At 45.8% G+C, this 13914-nt stretch overlaps 1 protein-coding gene across 3 annotated transcripts in view; it reads right to left on the bottom strand.

Annotated features, from left to right (window-relative positions):
• The window catches only part of IFT172 (intraflagellar transport 172), a 38268-nt gene that overhangs the window by 23530 nt on the left and 824 nt on the right, over positions 1-13914 (bottom strand). For all 3 annotated transcript variants that reach the window (XM_042029380.1, XM_042029381.1, XM_042029382.1), the window contains exons 4-15: positions 13510-13549; positions 10401-10466; positions 9948-10027; positions 8688-8775; positions 7643-7857; positions 7422-7545; positions 6244-6339; positions 5482-5643; positions 3716-3769; positions 3098-3201; positions 2375-2460; positions 1772-1884 (exon numbers count right to left, since the gene is read on the bottom strand). In XM_042029380.1, coding sequence (XP_041885314.1) covers positions 1772-1884; positions 2375-2460; positions 3098-3201; positions 3716-3769; positions 5482-5643; positions 6244-6339; positions 7422-7545; positions 7643-7857; positions 8688-8775; positions 9948-10027; positions 10401-10466; positions 13510-13549 — 1228 coding nt within the window. The remainder of the gene's footprint in view (positions 1-1771; positions 1885-2374; positions 2461-3097; positions 3202-3715; positions 3770-5481; positions 5644-6243; positions 6340-7421; positions 7546-7642; positions 7858-8687; positions 8776-9947; positions 10028-10400; positions 10467-13509; positions 13550-13914) is intronic.

Genomic DNA, 13914 nt, shown 5'->3' with positions numbered 1-13914 from the left:
TGACACATGGCATAACTTTGTTATATATATATGATGTCTTATGACTGAAAAGTCCCAGACTTGTTCTTGTCCTCACCTAGGACGAGAAAAAGAAGAGAGAACTGAGCTAGTCTCATGACACACCTATCAAAAGAGAACAAGAAAGTCCCTATTTCAGTCTGTAACAAAATGGATGGAGAAATCATAGAATCCCAGAATGGTTCGGGTTGGAAGGAACCTTAAAAATCATCTTGTTCCAACCCCCTGCCATGGGCAAGGACACATTCCACTAGACCAGGTTGCTCCAAGTCCTGTCCAACCTGGCCTTGAACACTTCCAGGGATGAGGCAGCCACTGCTTCCCTGGGCAATCTGTGCCAGGGCCTCAGCACCCTCACAGGGAAGAATTTCTTCCCAATATCCCATCTAACCCTGCTCTCTGGCAGTGGGAAGCCATCCCCCCTCATCCTCTCACTCCAGGCTCTTGTCCAAAGCCCCTCTCCAGCTCGTTCAGAGGCCCTTTAGGCACTGGAAGGGGTTCCAAGGTCTCCCTGGAGCCTTCTCTTCTCCAGGATGAACAACCACAATTCTTTCAGCCTTTCCTCATAGAAGAGGTGTTCTAGGCCTCTGACCATCTCTGTGGCCTCCTCTGGACTTGCTCCAGCAGCTCCATGTCCGTCCTGTGCTGGGACCCTACAGCTGGAAGCAGCACAGCAGATGGGGTCTCACCTGAACAGGGCAGAGGAACAGAATCCATCCTCCCCTGCTGCCCTCACTGGGGGATTGGTCCAGCACACAACTTATGCCTGGCCTTGTTGCATCTCATGAGATTCCCATGTGTGCAGTTCTGGAGCTTGTCCAGGTTCCTCTGGATGGCCCTGTCCTTCAGGTGTGTCATTCCACCCTCAGCTTGATGTCATCGGCAAGCTTGCTGAGGGTGTACTCAATCCCTTCATCTGTATCATTAATGAACATATAAAATAACACTGTCCCAATACAGACCCCTGAGCGGCACTACTTGTCACTGAGGTCCACCGGGACACTGAGCTGTTGACCGCTTCCCTCTGGATGTGATTGTTCACTCAATTCCTTATCCAGCAAACAGTCCACCCATCAAATCCATCTCTCCAGTTTAGAGGGAAGGATGTTGTGGAGGACTGTGTGAAAGGCTTTACAGAAGTCTAGATAAATGACACTCATAGCCCTTCCCTTGTCCACTGACAGAGTCTCTCCATCAGAGAAGGCCATTGGGTTGGTCAGGCAGGACTTGCTGTCACTGAAGCCATGCTGGCGGTCCTGAATTACCTTCCCTGGTTGTCCTGAATCACCTCCCTGTTCCCCATGTGCCTTAGCACCGCTTCTAGGGGGATCTGTTCCATGATCTTCCAAACCCCAGGGGTGAGGCTCCCAGGTCAGCACTTCTCAGGGTCCTCCCTCCTACTCTTTTTAAAGATGGGTACAATGTTTCCCTTTTTCCAGTCACGCGACTGACATGATTTTTTTGAATACCATAGACATATGTACCGCAGAAGAATCTATGATTTTCATTTTCAGGTGTGATGAGATGAAGCAAAATGTCTAGGAACTAAGTTCAGCATTAGCTGTGACTCAGGAATGCAACACTGCCAGCTCATGCAATCTGGATACGGTCAATCTTCCTCAAAGGAGCAGTAAGCGAAAAATCAGAGTATTTCACATGTGTTTCTCACCTCCCTCCCTCCATTCAGGCATATCTGTCTCTACCTCTCCCCACACATGCCATCCTGCCACATGGCCTGAGGTGCCTGCCTCACCCTCATCTTCTTGTCTCTGAAGAGCAGTTTGTGGCCTGTTTCATTCAGCTCCAGCCAATCGATCTTGCTGTCATGACTGATCGTGCCAGCGTTGTAGCCACCAACAAGGTCCACTTGGGAAGGAAAGAAAGGAAACTGCGTAAGTACCTGATGTATCTCAAAGTGCTCAACATTCAAAGCTGTGCCAGGGGAATTAGATGCCTGGGACCTATTGAGGGCAAGACCCTCAGCAAAGACACTCTGACATGAACACCAAACAGCAGTGACATTTTATTTTGATGCCTTCTCAGCAGCAGCAACTCTCTCCTACTGTCTATGAGCATGCACAGCTCATGGGCAATGCAGGCAACACAGAGTCTGGGTCCAGGACACAGTCACAGACACCCATGGCTGTGTCTGTAACAAGCAGCATCCTGCCGAAAGTAGGACAGCCTGGTCTCCAGCAGACTGCTGCTAGGCAGAGGGAATGCAAAGGGGAACTTCAAGAATCTGCTGCTTGGTAGAGGGAATGCACAGAGGACCTTCAGGGATATGCTGCCTGGCACAAAAAATGAAAAGGAATCAGGAAGGCTAGCAAAAAAGGGGAGGGAGGGTTACAGTCACCTGTTGCTATAGTCTTGATGTCTACCAGGTAAGCCAGTCTCTTGTTCTCATCCACGCCTCGCTGCTGTCTCTCATTGATACGGACACTGTGATTTGAAGGGAATGACTGTTACTCTCACTACTCTCAAAGTTCCTTTGAGTCACATAGTCCCTCCCTGACTTCCCTGCAGTTTCCCTGAGCACATGGCGCCTCTGGCAGTTCTATAACCTGTGACACTTGCCTAGTACCTATACCTGCCTCAAGTGAAAATAAAGCTTTCTGATCCGTGGCTTCCCCCCACCGAAGCTACCCCTCTGGAGTAGGGGTCCCCAATAACAATTAGTTACTAGTTACATTGCTCTGAGCAGCCCACGATCCTCCCTTCTCCTAAATCAGAACAAGGGGTATAGAATTTTAGAGGGACAGAGGAGGTCCTGCTGACAACTGAGTCCCTAATGATGCTGTACCAGGACTAGCTGGATGCAGAGTTGCCTGAGAACATGCACAGGAGGTCCCTCTTCAGCAACAGCCATGGCAGGCTGCACTAAGATCAGAGGAAAAGAGGTTCTTGTGCTTCTAAAACCTGACAGCCAATAACCTAGCCACTAAACCCATCACTGGCCACTGTTAGAAGTGGGTGTCTGGGGGCTGCATTCTACAGAGTGGGACACTTCCAAAGTTGTATGTCTGAGCTCACTTTACTAAATGCCTGTGCTGGTTACAGAGGCAGATGTAACCATTACCTGACCAGATGAGGATTCACAAACTCTGTGCGGACAGACCCCAGAATGTCATTGCTTCCATATTCCACCAGTGTCAACTCTCCGGCATTAAAAATTATGCAGACCTGATGGTGAGAGGGGAATACACTCTTAAGAGTCAAGTGACATAAACACTCATACCTGCCAGTGAGGGGTACAGAAAAGAACTCTGCTGCACACAAATCTAAATTTAAATACTCTGGGATGACTAAGGAGCTGTCCTTGGCTTCTTGTTGTGACTGACAGCTTTTCCTCAAGATTGGGGATTTTAATTGTGGGCCTACCAGTCCTGCAGCAGGCAAGCTCTCCCCATGATAGCTGTATTGTGTATCTCTCTCTGGCCATTGCTCTTTTATTGCTTCTCTCTCCTTCAGGATTATGACTTATTTAACCTGTCAGTCCACACACTGAGCTTGTTCTGTACCTGGCATGTGGAAAAGGCAAGTACAGGGAGGAAGCAGATTGGGATCTGCATGAAGAGGCTAAATCCAGGAAACTGCTGAGAAACAGGGTTTTCCAGAAATGCAGGTGACACTTTTGCTGGTGCACACACAGCTTTACACACCATTCATGGGGAGCATTCTGTCTCATCCTACTTACGTTTTCGTTGTCGAAGAAGAACTTTTCATTCCCCCCAGATCCTTGCCAGGCCACCTGCAAAGCAACGGCATGGGGTGAGGCTGACAGGCTGACAGCTCCACCAGGACCAGTCTGCACATGCTGGGGTCCACTGTCCAGCTTTCGGTTTCCACAACAGACAGCAAGAGTTACACTGCACAAGGAATTGTGTTCCATCACCTTAGCTGCCAACACTGTTTTTCAGTCATTCTCAGCTTGCAAATTCCACACGTTCCTCTCCTTTCTTTAGACTCAGCTTCAGACTCCAGCTCTCTTTGTATATTATATTACTGCCTTCCGAACAAGAGGCCTTTGTGTGACCAAGGTACTCCCTCTACCCCTTTCCTTCACAGGCCCTTCTCCACCTTCCCCAGACCAGCTTTATTACAAGAAGCACCCAAACAGCTCCTTTGCCTCTGTTAATCATAGTCACAGAATCACTGCTACCACTGGTGGGAGCAGCATCTCCACACCACATGTAGTTGAACCCTTTTGTTTTTTAGGGTCATGGTAGCAACAGCTGATCAGCATAGTGCCAGTGGGGAACAACTGATTGGAAATTTGAGCAGATCACTGGATAACAGTAGCTCCTGTGGTAACAACAGACAAGTGGCCAGAGAAGCAGAAAACTGAAAGCCAAGGCTACAGCAGTTCTCTTCCCTCACAGAATGAACTCCAAGTTACGGCTTCAACGGAAGTCCAGTGAGACAGCAAGAGGGCAAATGGACACCTCACAGCCCTGTTCTTTCTGAGAAGTGAGTACAGCTGTGCAATTGAAAGAAAAACTCTGCACAGTAAGATGTAGAGAAATCTAGGAGCTTCATTCTGGCCAAATTCTCGGTTATATTACCAAGTCTCAGCGTTCTCCAGCTCAAATCTCTAGTCAGAGCTCCTGCTCCAAGAGAGACTGATTAGCTCACCATCAGTCTGATTAAAAGTATGTGATGCCTCTGTGAACAAAGCAAGTATGTTCTTGAAGCCTATTTAATGCTTTCATCAGACATTAGCCTATGGCCCACATTCTCCAGGCTCAGCACATGGGCTCAGCACTCAGTGCACTGTGAGGCTCAGGGGATGGATGATTTTGTGTGAATTGTCTGGTACCAGAAATGGCACTGGCATAAGCTGTGGTAACAGGATGCAGGCACGAATGGTTTTTGATGTTTTTTTATTTTGTTTCTTTTAAACACACTAAGATTTGTACATTCACCTCTGGAATGTATATATGTAAAACATCCAGATTTGGGCCCCCAAGTACAAGAAAGACCGATAAACTGGAGCAAGTTCAGCAGACTGCCATCAGGATGGTTGGGAGTGAAGCACTTACAGTGTGAAGAGAGGCTGAAGGAATTTGGCTTCTTCAGCCTGGAGAAGAAAAGGCTTAGGAAACCTCTAATATAGTGATGCCAGGCTTTTTTTGGCAGATATGGAGTGAAAGGATGAAAAGTGGCCATAAAACAGCAGTCAAAATACCAACAAGACTTAGGAAAAAGGCTTTCCTCCATGAGTGCAGTAAAGCATTGGAACAGGGGACTAGAGAAACCATGGGACCTGAGCAACAATATCTGAATGTAATACTGACTTTCCTTTGGGCAGTAAGTTTGATAAGAGACCTCCCAAGGCCCCTTCCAACCTGAATTATTCTATGATTCTTGGAAAATAGAGGTATTGTTCCCATGCAGAAATCATATCCTCTGAGTTATGAAGTTAAACATTTGACACTCCAGAAATGACAGATTTTCCAGTACCTCACTGAGCTTGTTGGAGCTAACGTCACCCAGCAGTAATGTGTCTGAGGTATGGGCCACCAGGTACCGGTCCTTCCCCAGGATCTTCACCTCATCAATCTCATAACCATACTGGGATTTCAACACAACTCGAGTTCCTGTTGAGAGGTTCTTCACAATGACCTAGAGAAAGTGAGAAAAAGCAACATGAGGCCATGCACAGAGGAACAGCGCAGACTTCTTGCCCCATGGAAGATTAGGCAGTAGATGATACTAGGATATTTGGATATCCCCTCACATCATTTCCCTCTGCTTTTTTAAAAAAATTGACCATTCCTTTTGCATGGGATGACAGCTGTAGTAGACATGCGGGATTCTTACTTTTGCCATTTACAAGTTACTAGTTACAAGTTACTAGCTTAACTGGAGGCCCACTCAGGCCCCCAAGGAGAAGCCCCCTTTGAAGAGTCCTGTACTCTCTCCCCTGACTGCATAGGGGTGCCCAGACTGGCAGCTCTCCCTTACTGCCTCATTTTGAACAAGGTAAATTTGGCTGGAATTAAATCCCTTCAGGAGTCTGCACTTGACATGGAGGTACCTCACAGAAATTCACAAGGTAGGAAATAACCTCAACGGTCTTTTATCCCAGCCAATTCCCACCCAGCCTTTCTCGACAAGTTGGTATGAACAAACCACAGGTGGTGCAGAACTCCAAACATGTCTAGTTCTGGCAAACATGCCATTTTCATCAGGAATTTCATACCTTATTAGATATTCTCTTACCTGGCTCGGTCCCACATATGTCATTTCAAATTTATTTTTGTAAATGGTTCTGCGAAGGCAACAGTCAAACTGTTCAACTCCTCCACACAGCGTACCCTGGGGACAAAAACACATCATGTGGTCAATGAACTCTGTTAAGGAGAGATATTTCAGACCCTGCTTACATGAAGAGGATCAGAGGTCAGACATAAACACACCGGCCCTAGCTGTTCTGGAGGACAAGGTTAGATGCAGGAGGACCAGCCCTATTTTGACTTTCTTGAGACAACAGAAAGATTGAGCCATTCTCAGAAAAATGGAGACTACCAAACACTGGCATGAATCTGGGACAGGAGGAGGTGGGGTTAAAAACCACCTTTATCCTCATCTTTCCCATTATTCTTCTCAGTTTCCCACTTCTTCCTTTCCCAGACTCCCAGTCTCTCCTCCCTTCCAGCAGAATCCTTTCACCCTTCTTTCTTTATATCATCCACATTCTTTCCACTGATCTCCTATCCCTTAGCCCTTTTCCATTCTCTGAAAATACTTGTTCACATATTCAGTAATTCTTGGTCTGAAAATATTTCAAGGATTCTTGATTGTTGAACACAAAAATATGCAAAAACTATTAAAGAAAAGTCGTAAATAACATCTTTCCTAAATAATTTGTTTTAGTTATTCAAGTTACTAGAGAAAAATATGCAGAAAGATTAATTTAAAGAGATTTAAAGAACTATCTGATTTTAGAGAAGGCTCGGTGGCTGAAAGTAGAAGAAAGAGAACACTGAACTGAACACACAGCACAGAAACACAGAGTGTAATTAGCAGGTCAGTTTGTATACTGCTTCTCACAGGTACCCAGAAGAAAGAATTCTCCTGAGACTGCTCTGGAGAAGCTATGCCGATCTCATCATGCTTCTGAGAAAAGAGAAGGGCTGCTGAAACCAGTGAGCCATCACACCAACAGCCACAAGGTTTTACAGCTTCACACTTGCACACCCAACTGCAGCAGCTCCTTAGCATAAGGTCTTGGCCTCAGCATCTGCACTGCACCCCTGGGCGATGGTGTGACCACATCAGTATGACCATGTTCAAAGCCTTCCCTGTACCACACCACTTTGTTTCCATGCACAAACATGCATAAGGCTGACCCTGGTGTAGGACTTGAGGGTTCAGGCTTCCTGACTGATGATACAAACCGCACAGATCCGTGAGCCGTCCCTCTTCCACGCCAGAGCTGTGATGGTGTATAGGTGAGCTATTTCTTTGGGCTTGCCTTCCTCCCAGGCACTGCGGCGTGGGCTCCAGTTCAGAACCCGTAACCTGTGAGAGAGAAGAGGTAAGAGAGACATGAAAAACTGTGTGTGGCTGACAAAGGGAGGACTATAAAGAGGAGAATTCTCCATCAAGTACATGGTACCTATCATAGCTGCCAATAACAATGGACTGGCCACTGGGACTGGTGGTTGCTGTGGTGAATTCTTTCTCTGACGAGTCCCGGCTGTAGTCAAAGGTTTGAATCACACTGCCTTCCTTCCCATAAGCAACGATCTTCTTGTCACAACCTGCAGCCACAATGCTGCTGGAAGCCCAGGCGAGGGCATAAGGAGGACAGGGATGCACCGCCAACTTACCCTGCAACAGACAAGAACACCCTGAACACGTGAATGGCCCCAAACCCTAGCTGGCCTCTGTACTCAGCTATTCCAGTGGGACCAGTATGGGACCTTCTGTAAAGCCCAATTCATGGGGGCAGCATTGTCTGCCTGCTCAGTCTGTGGGAAGACAGAAACCAGAACTGAGGGATGTATCAACTATTACATTCATTTAACTGTGAGAGAAGAATACTGATGCCAGTAAGAAGACTGATACCATTAACTAGACTGGGACTGAGCTTCCAACACAGCAGAGTATAGATGGACCTTCAAGATATCACGGCAGAGAGCAGCCATGCTCAAACTGCTTCAGCTGAAGAAAACTATCTGAGAACATCATCCCCTTTACCACAGCCTGAAGCACAGAGAGACTTCTGGCACAGAGGAGCAGGAGGCTCAGGAGAAATGCTGGGTGTCCAAGGGCAAAATGTGAGCCGAGATTCAACATTAACTGTGGTAACTACTGCTTAGTGTGGAGACAACAGTAGCCATTCCATGGAACCCTATCTCTTCGAGCATCATTCTCCTGAACACTGAAACATCAGATCTTTTCAGACACCTGAACAGCCTTATGCCTCATATGCAAAAACATGAATTCCCCCCTTACCACTGCCCTTAGTGTATTCCAAAGCATCTAGTCACTGTTCTGCCTCCACCAATGCTTCCCAAAACCTTTGCTAGCAAGCACAGCCTGCAGCTTCTCTCCAGCCTTGCACTCCCTCCACAGCCTGATCCCTTTCCTGAGCTCTTGAGCTGGGACACAGGCTGTGCAACCAGGAATTTCGCTCACTGAAAAAGGATCTTTGATACCTGTGATTCACCTGAGCCCTCATCATCAAAGAAGAAGCGCACTATGGTTCCATCTGCATGGCCAGACAGGATTCCCTTCCCCGACACACTAGAGAAAAACACAGACAGGATGATGCAATGTTGCAGTAGGACTTGAACCTTTATATTCAATTCCCTGCCCAGAGCAGCCATTCCCAGGGTCATCATTGATGTTCCTCATGAAAGGAACCTTCTCCAAAGACAAGACAAATATCAAATACCTGCACCAGTGTCTGTAAAATAAAGCAGACATAAGAACTGAGAGTGGAAAGGAGAGTGACCATTTAAGTATCTTCACCATGTAAAATCACAATAAACAACTTTCTTTACTACTAGAAACCTGGAGAAGCTAAGTGACCTTCAGTGGAATAATGACTCTGCTCACAAGTGCTTCCAGCAAGGTGTATCAAACAGCTCTTGCACTGGAACTGTTCCAGAAGTGAGGCTGGATATTATGATACTGGGAATCCCTAAAAGAAACATAATGTAGACAAAAAACATCTGGGCAAACACTCCAGGCCTAAGTCCATTGTTTATAGCATTGATGTCTTGTACTCCTGGACACAAGCATGGACAAGAGAGCAAGGAAGAAGAAACAGGCCAAAGATCATGTACCCAGAAAAACACTTTCTAATGAAGGTTAGAAGATGCAAGAACAGAATACAAATTCTATGGACACTATAGCAATCCAGCAATCATGTATCTGTCACCAGAATGACAGCATTTAGTGAAAATTCCACTCCTAGGACCATGACATATCTTAATTTTTTTTTGGATAAAGAATACTAAAGTAGTTAAAATGAAATCTTATTAATTAAAATAATTTTAAATTGCACTTTATGGTTATTTTCCTAATTATAGCCTTGTCGGGAGTTTTATCTGGCAGAATGTTCTTACTTTTTTTAGCCCTTAACCATGATTAATGTTGGTTATTAGCTAGATGAAGCTGACAAATGTAATCCTTATAAAGTCACAGATTCAAATACATCAAGGTATATAAGTAAGCTCACGGAGACTTTCATCCGCAACTGTTTGAGGAACAACCAGCCTGCCAGTGTGGCACAGCCAGGTACCAGATTTTAGGAAGGAATTCCTTCTGGAGAGCACAGTATGTTATTATCTTGACAAGTAACTGAGAGCAAGGACACTGTCAACCTCCCACACTGGTCCCAGTTATGCCAAGCCAGCAGCAGGTGCGAGACCAAGCCAAAGCAGGGCAGGCCAAAGCAATGCCATACTCACTTGGAAGTTAGTGAGACCACATAGGAATCTGTCCCATAAATGGTGGAAGACTTGTTGTTCTTTGTATTTGCTAAACGAACCTGAGAAAGAGAAAATTATCAGTGTTGCTTTTGTCTGTGGATCTCCCCCACTGTAAGTAACATTCCCAGAGGTTTCCCAATTTGTGACTAGTGAAAGAAATCACAGGAAGCTCATTGCCTTCCAGTAGGTTCTAAAGTGGAAAAGTTGGAGTCACATCTTCACACTTCAAAAAAGGCTTGGAGAAAGAGCCAAATGATCTAGTAGAACCTCCTGGGACTAACTGGGAACCAGAAAATTCAAATCCATGGTGTAATCCCTCTGTTGCTATTACTGTGGCACCCAGTGATGGCTCTTACCCCACAGCCCAGCTACTTGCAGACCTGGCAGACCCAGCAAGGGAAAAAAAGTCATGCAAATAACAAGTTTCTCTACCTTTCCTTCAGCAAGACCAAAGACAATGACATTCTCTGCTGGCCACAATAAACAGGTCACAGCACTCTGCAAAGGAAGAGGTAAAAAGAGAGGTAAGAGCTCCATCCTACTCAGCTTCCTGCTCTTTGCCACATAAAATAGTTCATGAACAGACACCACTCAGGCAGGAGAGATGAGGCATTTGGACAGGCCTTACAGTAGCTGAAGATACTGGACAAGACTTACTCCATGCTGAAGCTTAAACTAGAGCTGGGGCAAAGTAACTGAGCTCAGGAGGACTACGGGAGGGCAACAAAGTTATACGGATGTGTTCAGTTTAGAGCTCTTTTGAAAGTATTACTTACTGAGCAGGTGCTTGGCTTGCCACATACTATTGGTGAATGTATAAAATCATGGCTGTTTTAAAAGGTTTTTTGCAACAAGTATAAAATATAAAAAATAATTTGACTGTGCCAACTTCTGTAATAGCTATGAGAATAGTTGTCTGTTGGATCTTCATTTGATGAATAAGAAATAGCCTTTATTTTTTCAGTGCTGAGTTGTTATTCATAAAATGGTTATTAGATGCTACCAAGTAGGTCAGGTAGAAACAGGCTCATTAAATCCAAACCAAATCTGAGGTGGGGTCAGGATGAAAGGAATGGGGGACTTGTCTTCACAAACAAGTGGTGGGCCTGCTACAGGTAGCACTGAGATACAACTAGCACTGAGAGACAGAAGAAACAATGGGAAGGATTCCACTGATTGATGAATGGAATGAAAGAGATTTGTCTTCACAAAGGTCTGTAGGTCTGCTGATAAATGAAATTGGATACCGAGAGATGAAAGAAACAATGGGAAGAACCATAAACTCTATAGGAATTTAAAAAGTGGGGGGGGGAGGTATATGTTAGAAGGGAGTCTTAGGTTTCAGGAAGTCTGTACCCCTCAACTACCTCAGCCAATGGGGAAAGAGAGAGGGAAATGCGGCCGGAAAATTAGGATAAATAGGAGGCTTCATCCTCCAAAAATTTGAGACCCCAGGGGAATGACCCATGGCCTCTCCCTTTATTCGAATAAAGTAACAGGACTCCTCTGTCTCCTTTTTGGACATAAACCTCTGGTGTTTGTGGATTAATTTTCCTGACAAAGATTAATAAAGCTGACTACAAAACTCAATTGTAACAGAGGGCCAAGAAAGTTTATGAAAGCCCTTCACATCTACCCTGCAGAACTCTAGTCCGTAAGACGGCTGGTGTTTGGCACCGTGCCACCAGCACCAGCCTCACTGGCTCTCTGTCCCATTTTAAGCATCTGGGACTGCTTAAGATACATATACACCCTCATTTATTCATCTCATCTTCCATCCCTGCTCTGATCATCCATATCAGCAAACTTAGCTACAATCAGGCAACAAAACGCCCCAAAGATGACCAAACTGTTCATAATTAAAATGTCCAACCAATGACCAAGACCCATTTTCATTACCCCTGTTTCCCAGGAATTTGTGTATTTCCCTCATTATCTGACAGAGTCTTGTTTTCCAGTCTAACACAACAAAATCTTGGGAACAAGCCTCACACAGTGGTGATGTGCTCATTGCTTCCTGGCTCTCGAGCAGGAGGCTTGGCTTGCCAGTGTGATCACACACTGTGATCACTGTAAGAGTGCCCAGTGGCAGGAGAGGGAAAGGGCTCAATAAATGATCTCTCATATTGACTGAACATATCAAAAATTTGTAAATAACAGTATTTAGTTACAGGAGAAAGCCAGACATGGTGGTAAAACCCCAGACATATAGCACCAGAAAAAAGAAAGGATTTATTGTGTTACAAATGGCAGAAAAGGCATGGGGAAATAGGAGAATGAGAGAAAAAAATGACTGAATTTCTACATTAAAAATACAAAAACCTGTACATGTGCCATGCACAGCATCTGAGCTTGTGAGAGGTGAGCAGGCCCCCAATGGGCTGACAGCTGGAGGGGCCAGCAGCAAGCAGTACACAAGGAAAGAGCTCTCCAGGGAGGCTAAAGGTGCCCACACCTGGGATAGCCACCCTGGTCAGGAAACGGACAAATGGACACCAAGCCCCTGTTACTCTCTTTTCCTCATGACACTCTATTCTCATGACCACTCAGTGCAGCAGCTCAACCATAGAGAAACAGAGGCTGACCAGCAGCTTTCCTGTTGCCAGAGACACAGAATTCCCTGGGCTCCCCGGAGCAGTCAGAGCAGCCACAGTCGTAGGCTATGACCCAACTCTGAGATGTAAACTTTCAACCTAGAGGCTGAGGCTGCCCTTCACCTGAGAGGCAGCTTGAGAAAGCCGGGCAACTCCATCAGAAGCAGCTCTGTCTATGTCTTCTGGGGATTTGGCCATGGAGGATGAGTCCTCCTACGCTGCAGAGAACTTTCTCGGTGACACAGAGAATATGGGGGTCCTGGTGTGATGGCACTTGCCTGGAAAGCCTTGAGCAGCTGCTGGAGCTTTGCCTCTGAAGGTAGAAGTAGTCAGTGCACTGTATTTTCTCACTCTGATGGCTTTCTGTGCAAGGAATTCATAACACCTTTGCCTTTTCCAGACAGATCGCGGGGCAACCCTTGGCAAACGCCTACTGGGGAGATTGTTCTCTGACACAGGCAGGCAGAGCCAGAGCAGCAGAACACAATGGTGGCCAAAGAGCACACCTGACTGAAATCACAAACCTGAGGCAATTGAGCATGTATAAATTGCAGTTTGAATTCTGCACACTTTACATTTTGTTTAATAAGGCATCTTGGAGTTTAGAGTTGCCAACCTGTGAAAAATAGTTGGGCTCTGAGTGTCTCCTATTTTTCCCTTTCAACTCCCTTAAAACATTCTGTCCACTGATGCCTGAAGTAGTCCCCAAAGTTTTGTAACTGATTGCACTGATCGTTCAACAATTTACTGTGTTGTACCCAGGCATTAGGACACCTCTGAAGCTTGATGAGCAATACGTGCCTCAGAATTTAGAGATTCTCTTAGGATCTTTAAAGGTTAAGTACAGTTTGGCCAAGTACACCTGTGAGTATGAGCAGAGAGACCTCTCATTTCCTTTTCTTACATATGCCAGAGAAAATGGAGTCAAACAGAAGTCTGGGTCTCACCGTTTGGATGAACTTGTTGCATATCACCTTCTTGTCACCCCTGCAGAAAAACATGAACAAAAATTACTATCAGCAACACTGTGCATTCTGGTCACCCTACTGTTTATATGCAGTCTGGTTTGATATTGCCAAACAGAGCCCACGAAGTTTTGCAATGCTGCTTGTCTATCATAACTTTAGGCAAAAAATCAGAAAGACCCCAGCTTCTGAGCTTCCAAAATTCTGGTGAACTGCCTTTCTGAGTGCTGTTAGCACTATTCCTGCCAGCAAATGAGGCTGCAGTGGGGCAGCTGTGTGCCACAGCTGTGACACACGATGGCAACACAGGCTCCAGCTAGCTGCATGCACAGCCAGGGCTCCACAAGGGCCCTGCCGAGGAAACCTCACCTGCTGCTCCCCATGGAC

Source organism: Corvus kubaryi, unplaced genomic scaffold (assembly GCF_017639235.1).
Source record: "Corvus kubaryi isolate FWS band 111438036 unplaced genomic scaffold, C.kubaryi_AGA036_p1.0 37323, whole genome shotgun sequence".
In the NCBI taxonomy this organism is placed as follows: domain Eukaryota; kingdom Metazoa; phylum Chordata; class Aves; order Passeriformes; family Corvidae; genus Corvus; species Corvus kubaryi.
This window is presented reverse-complemented; position numbering and strand designations above follow the sequence as displayed.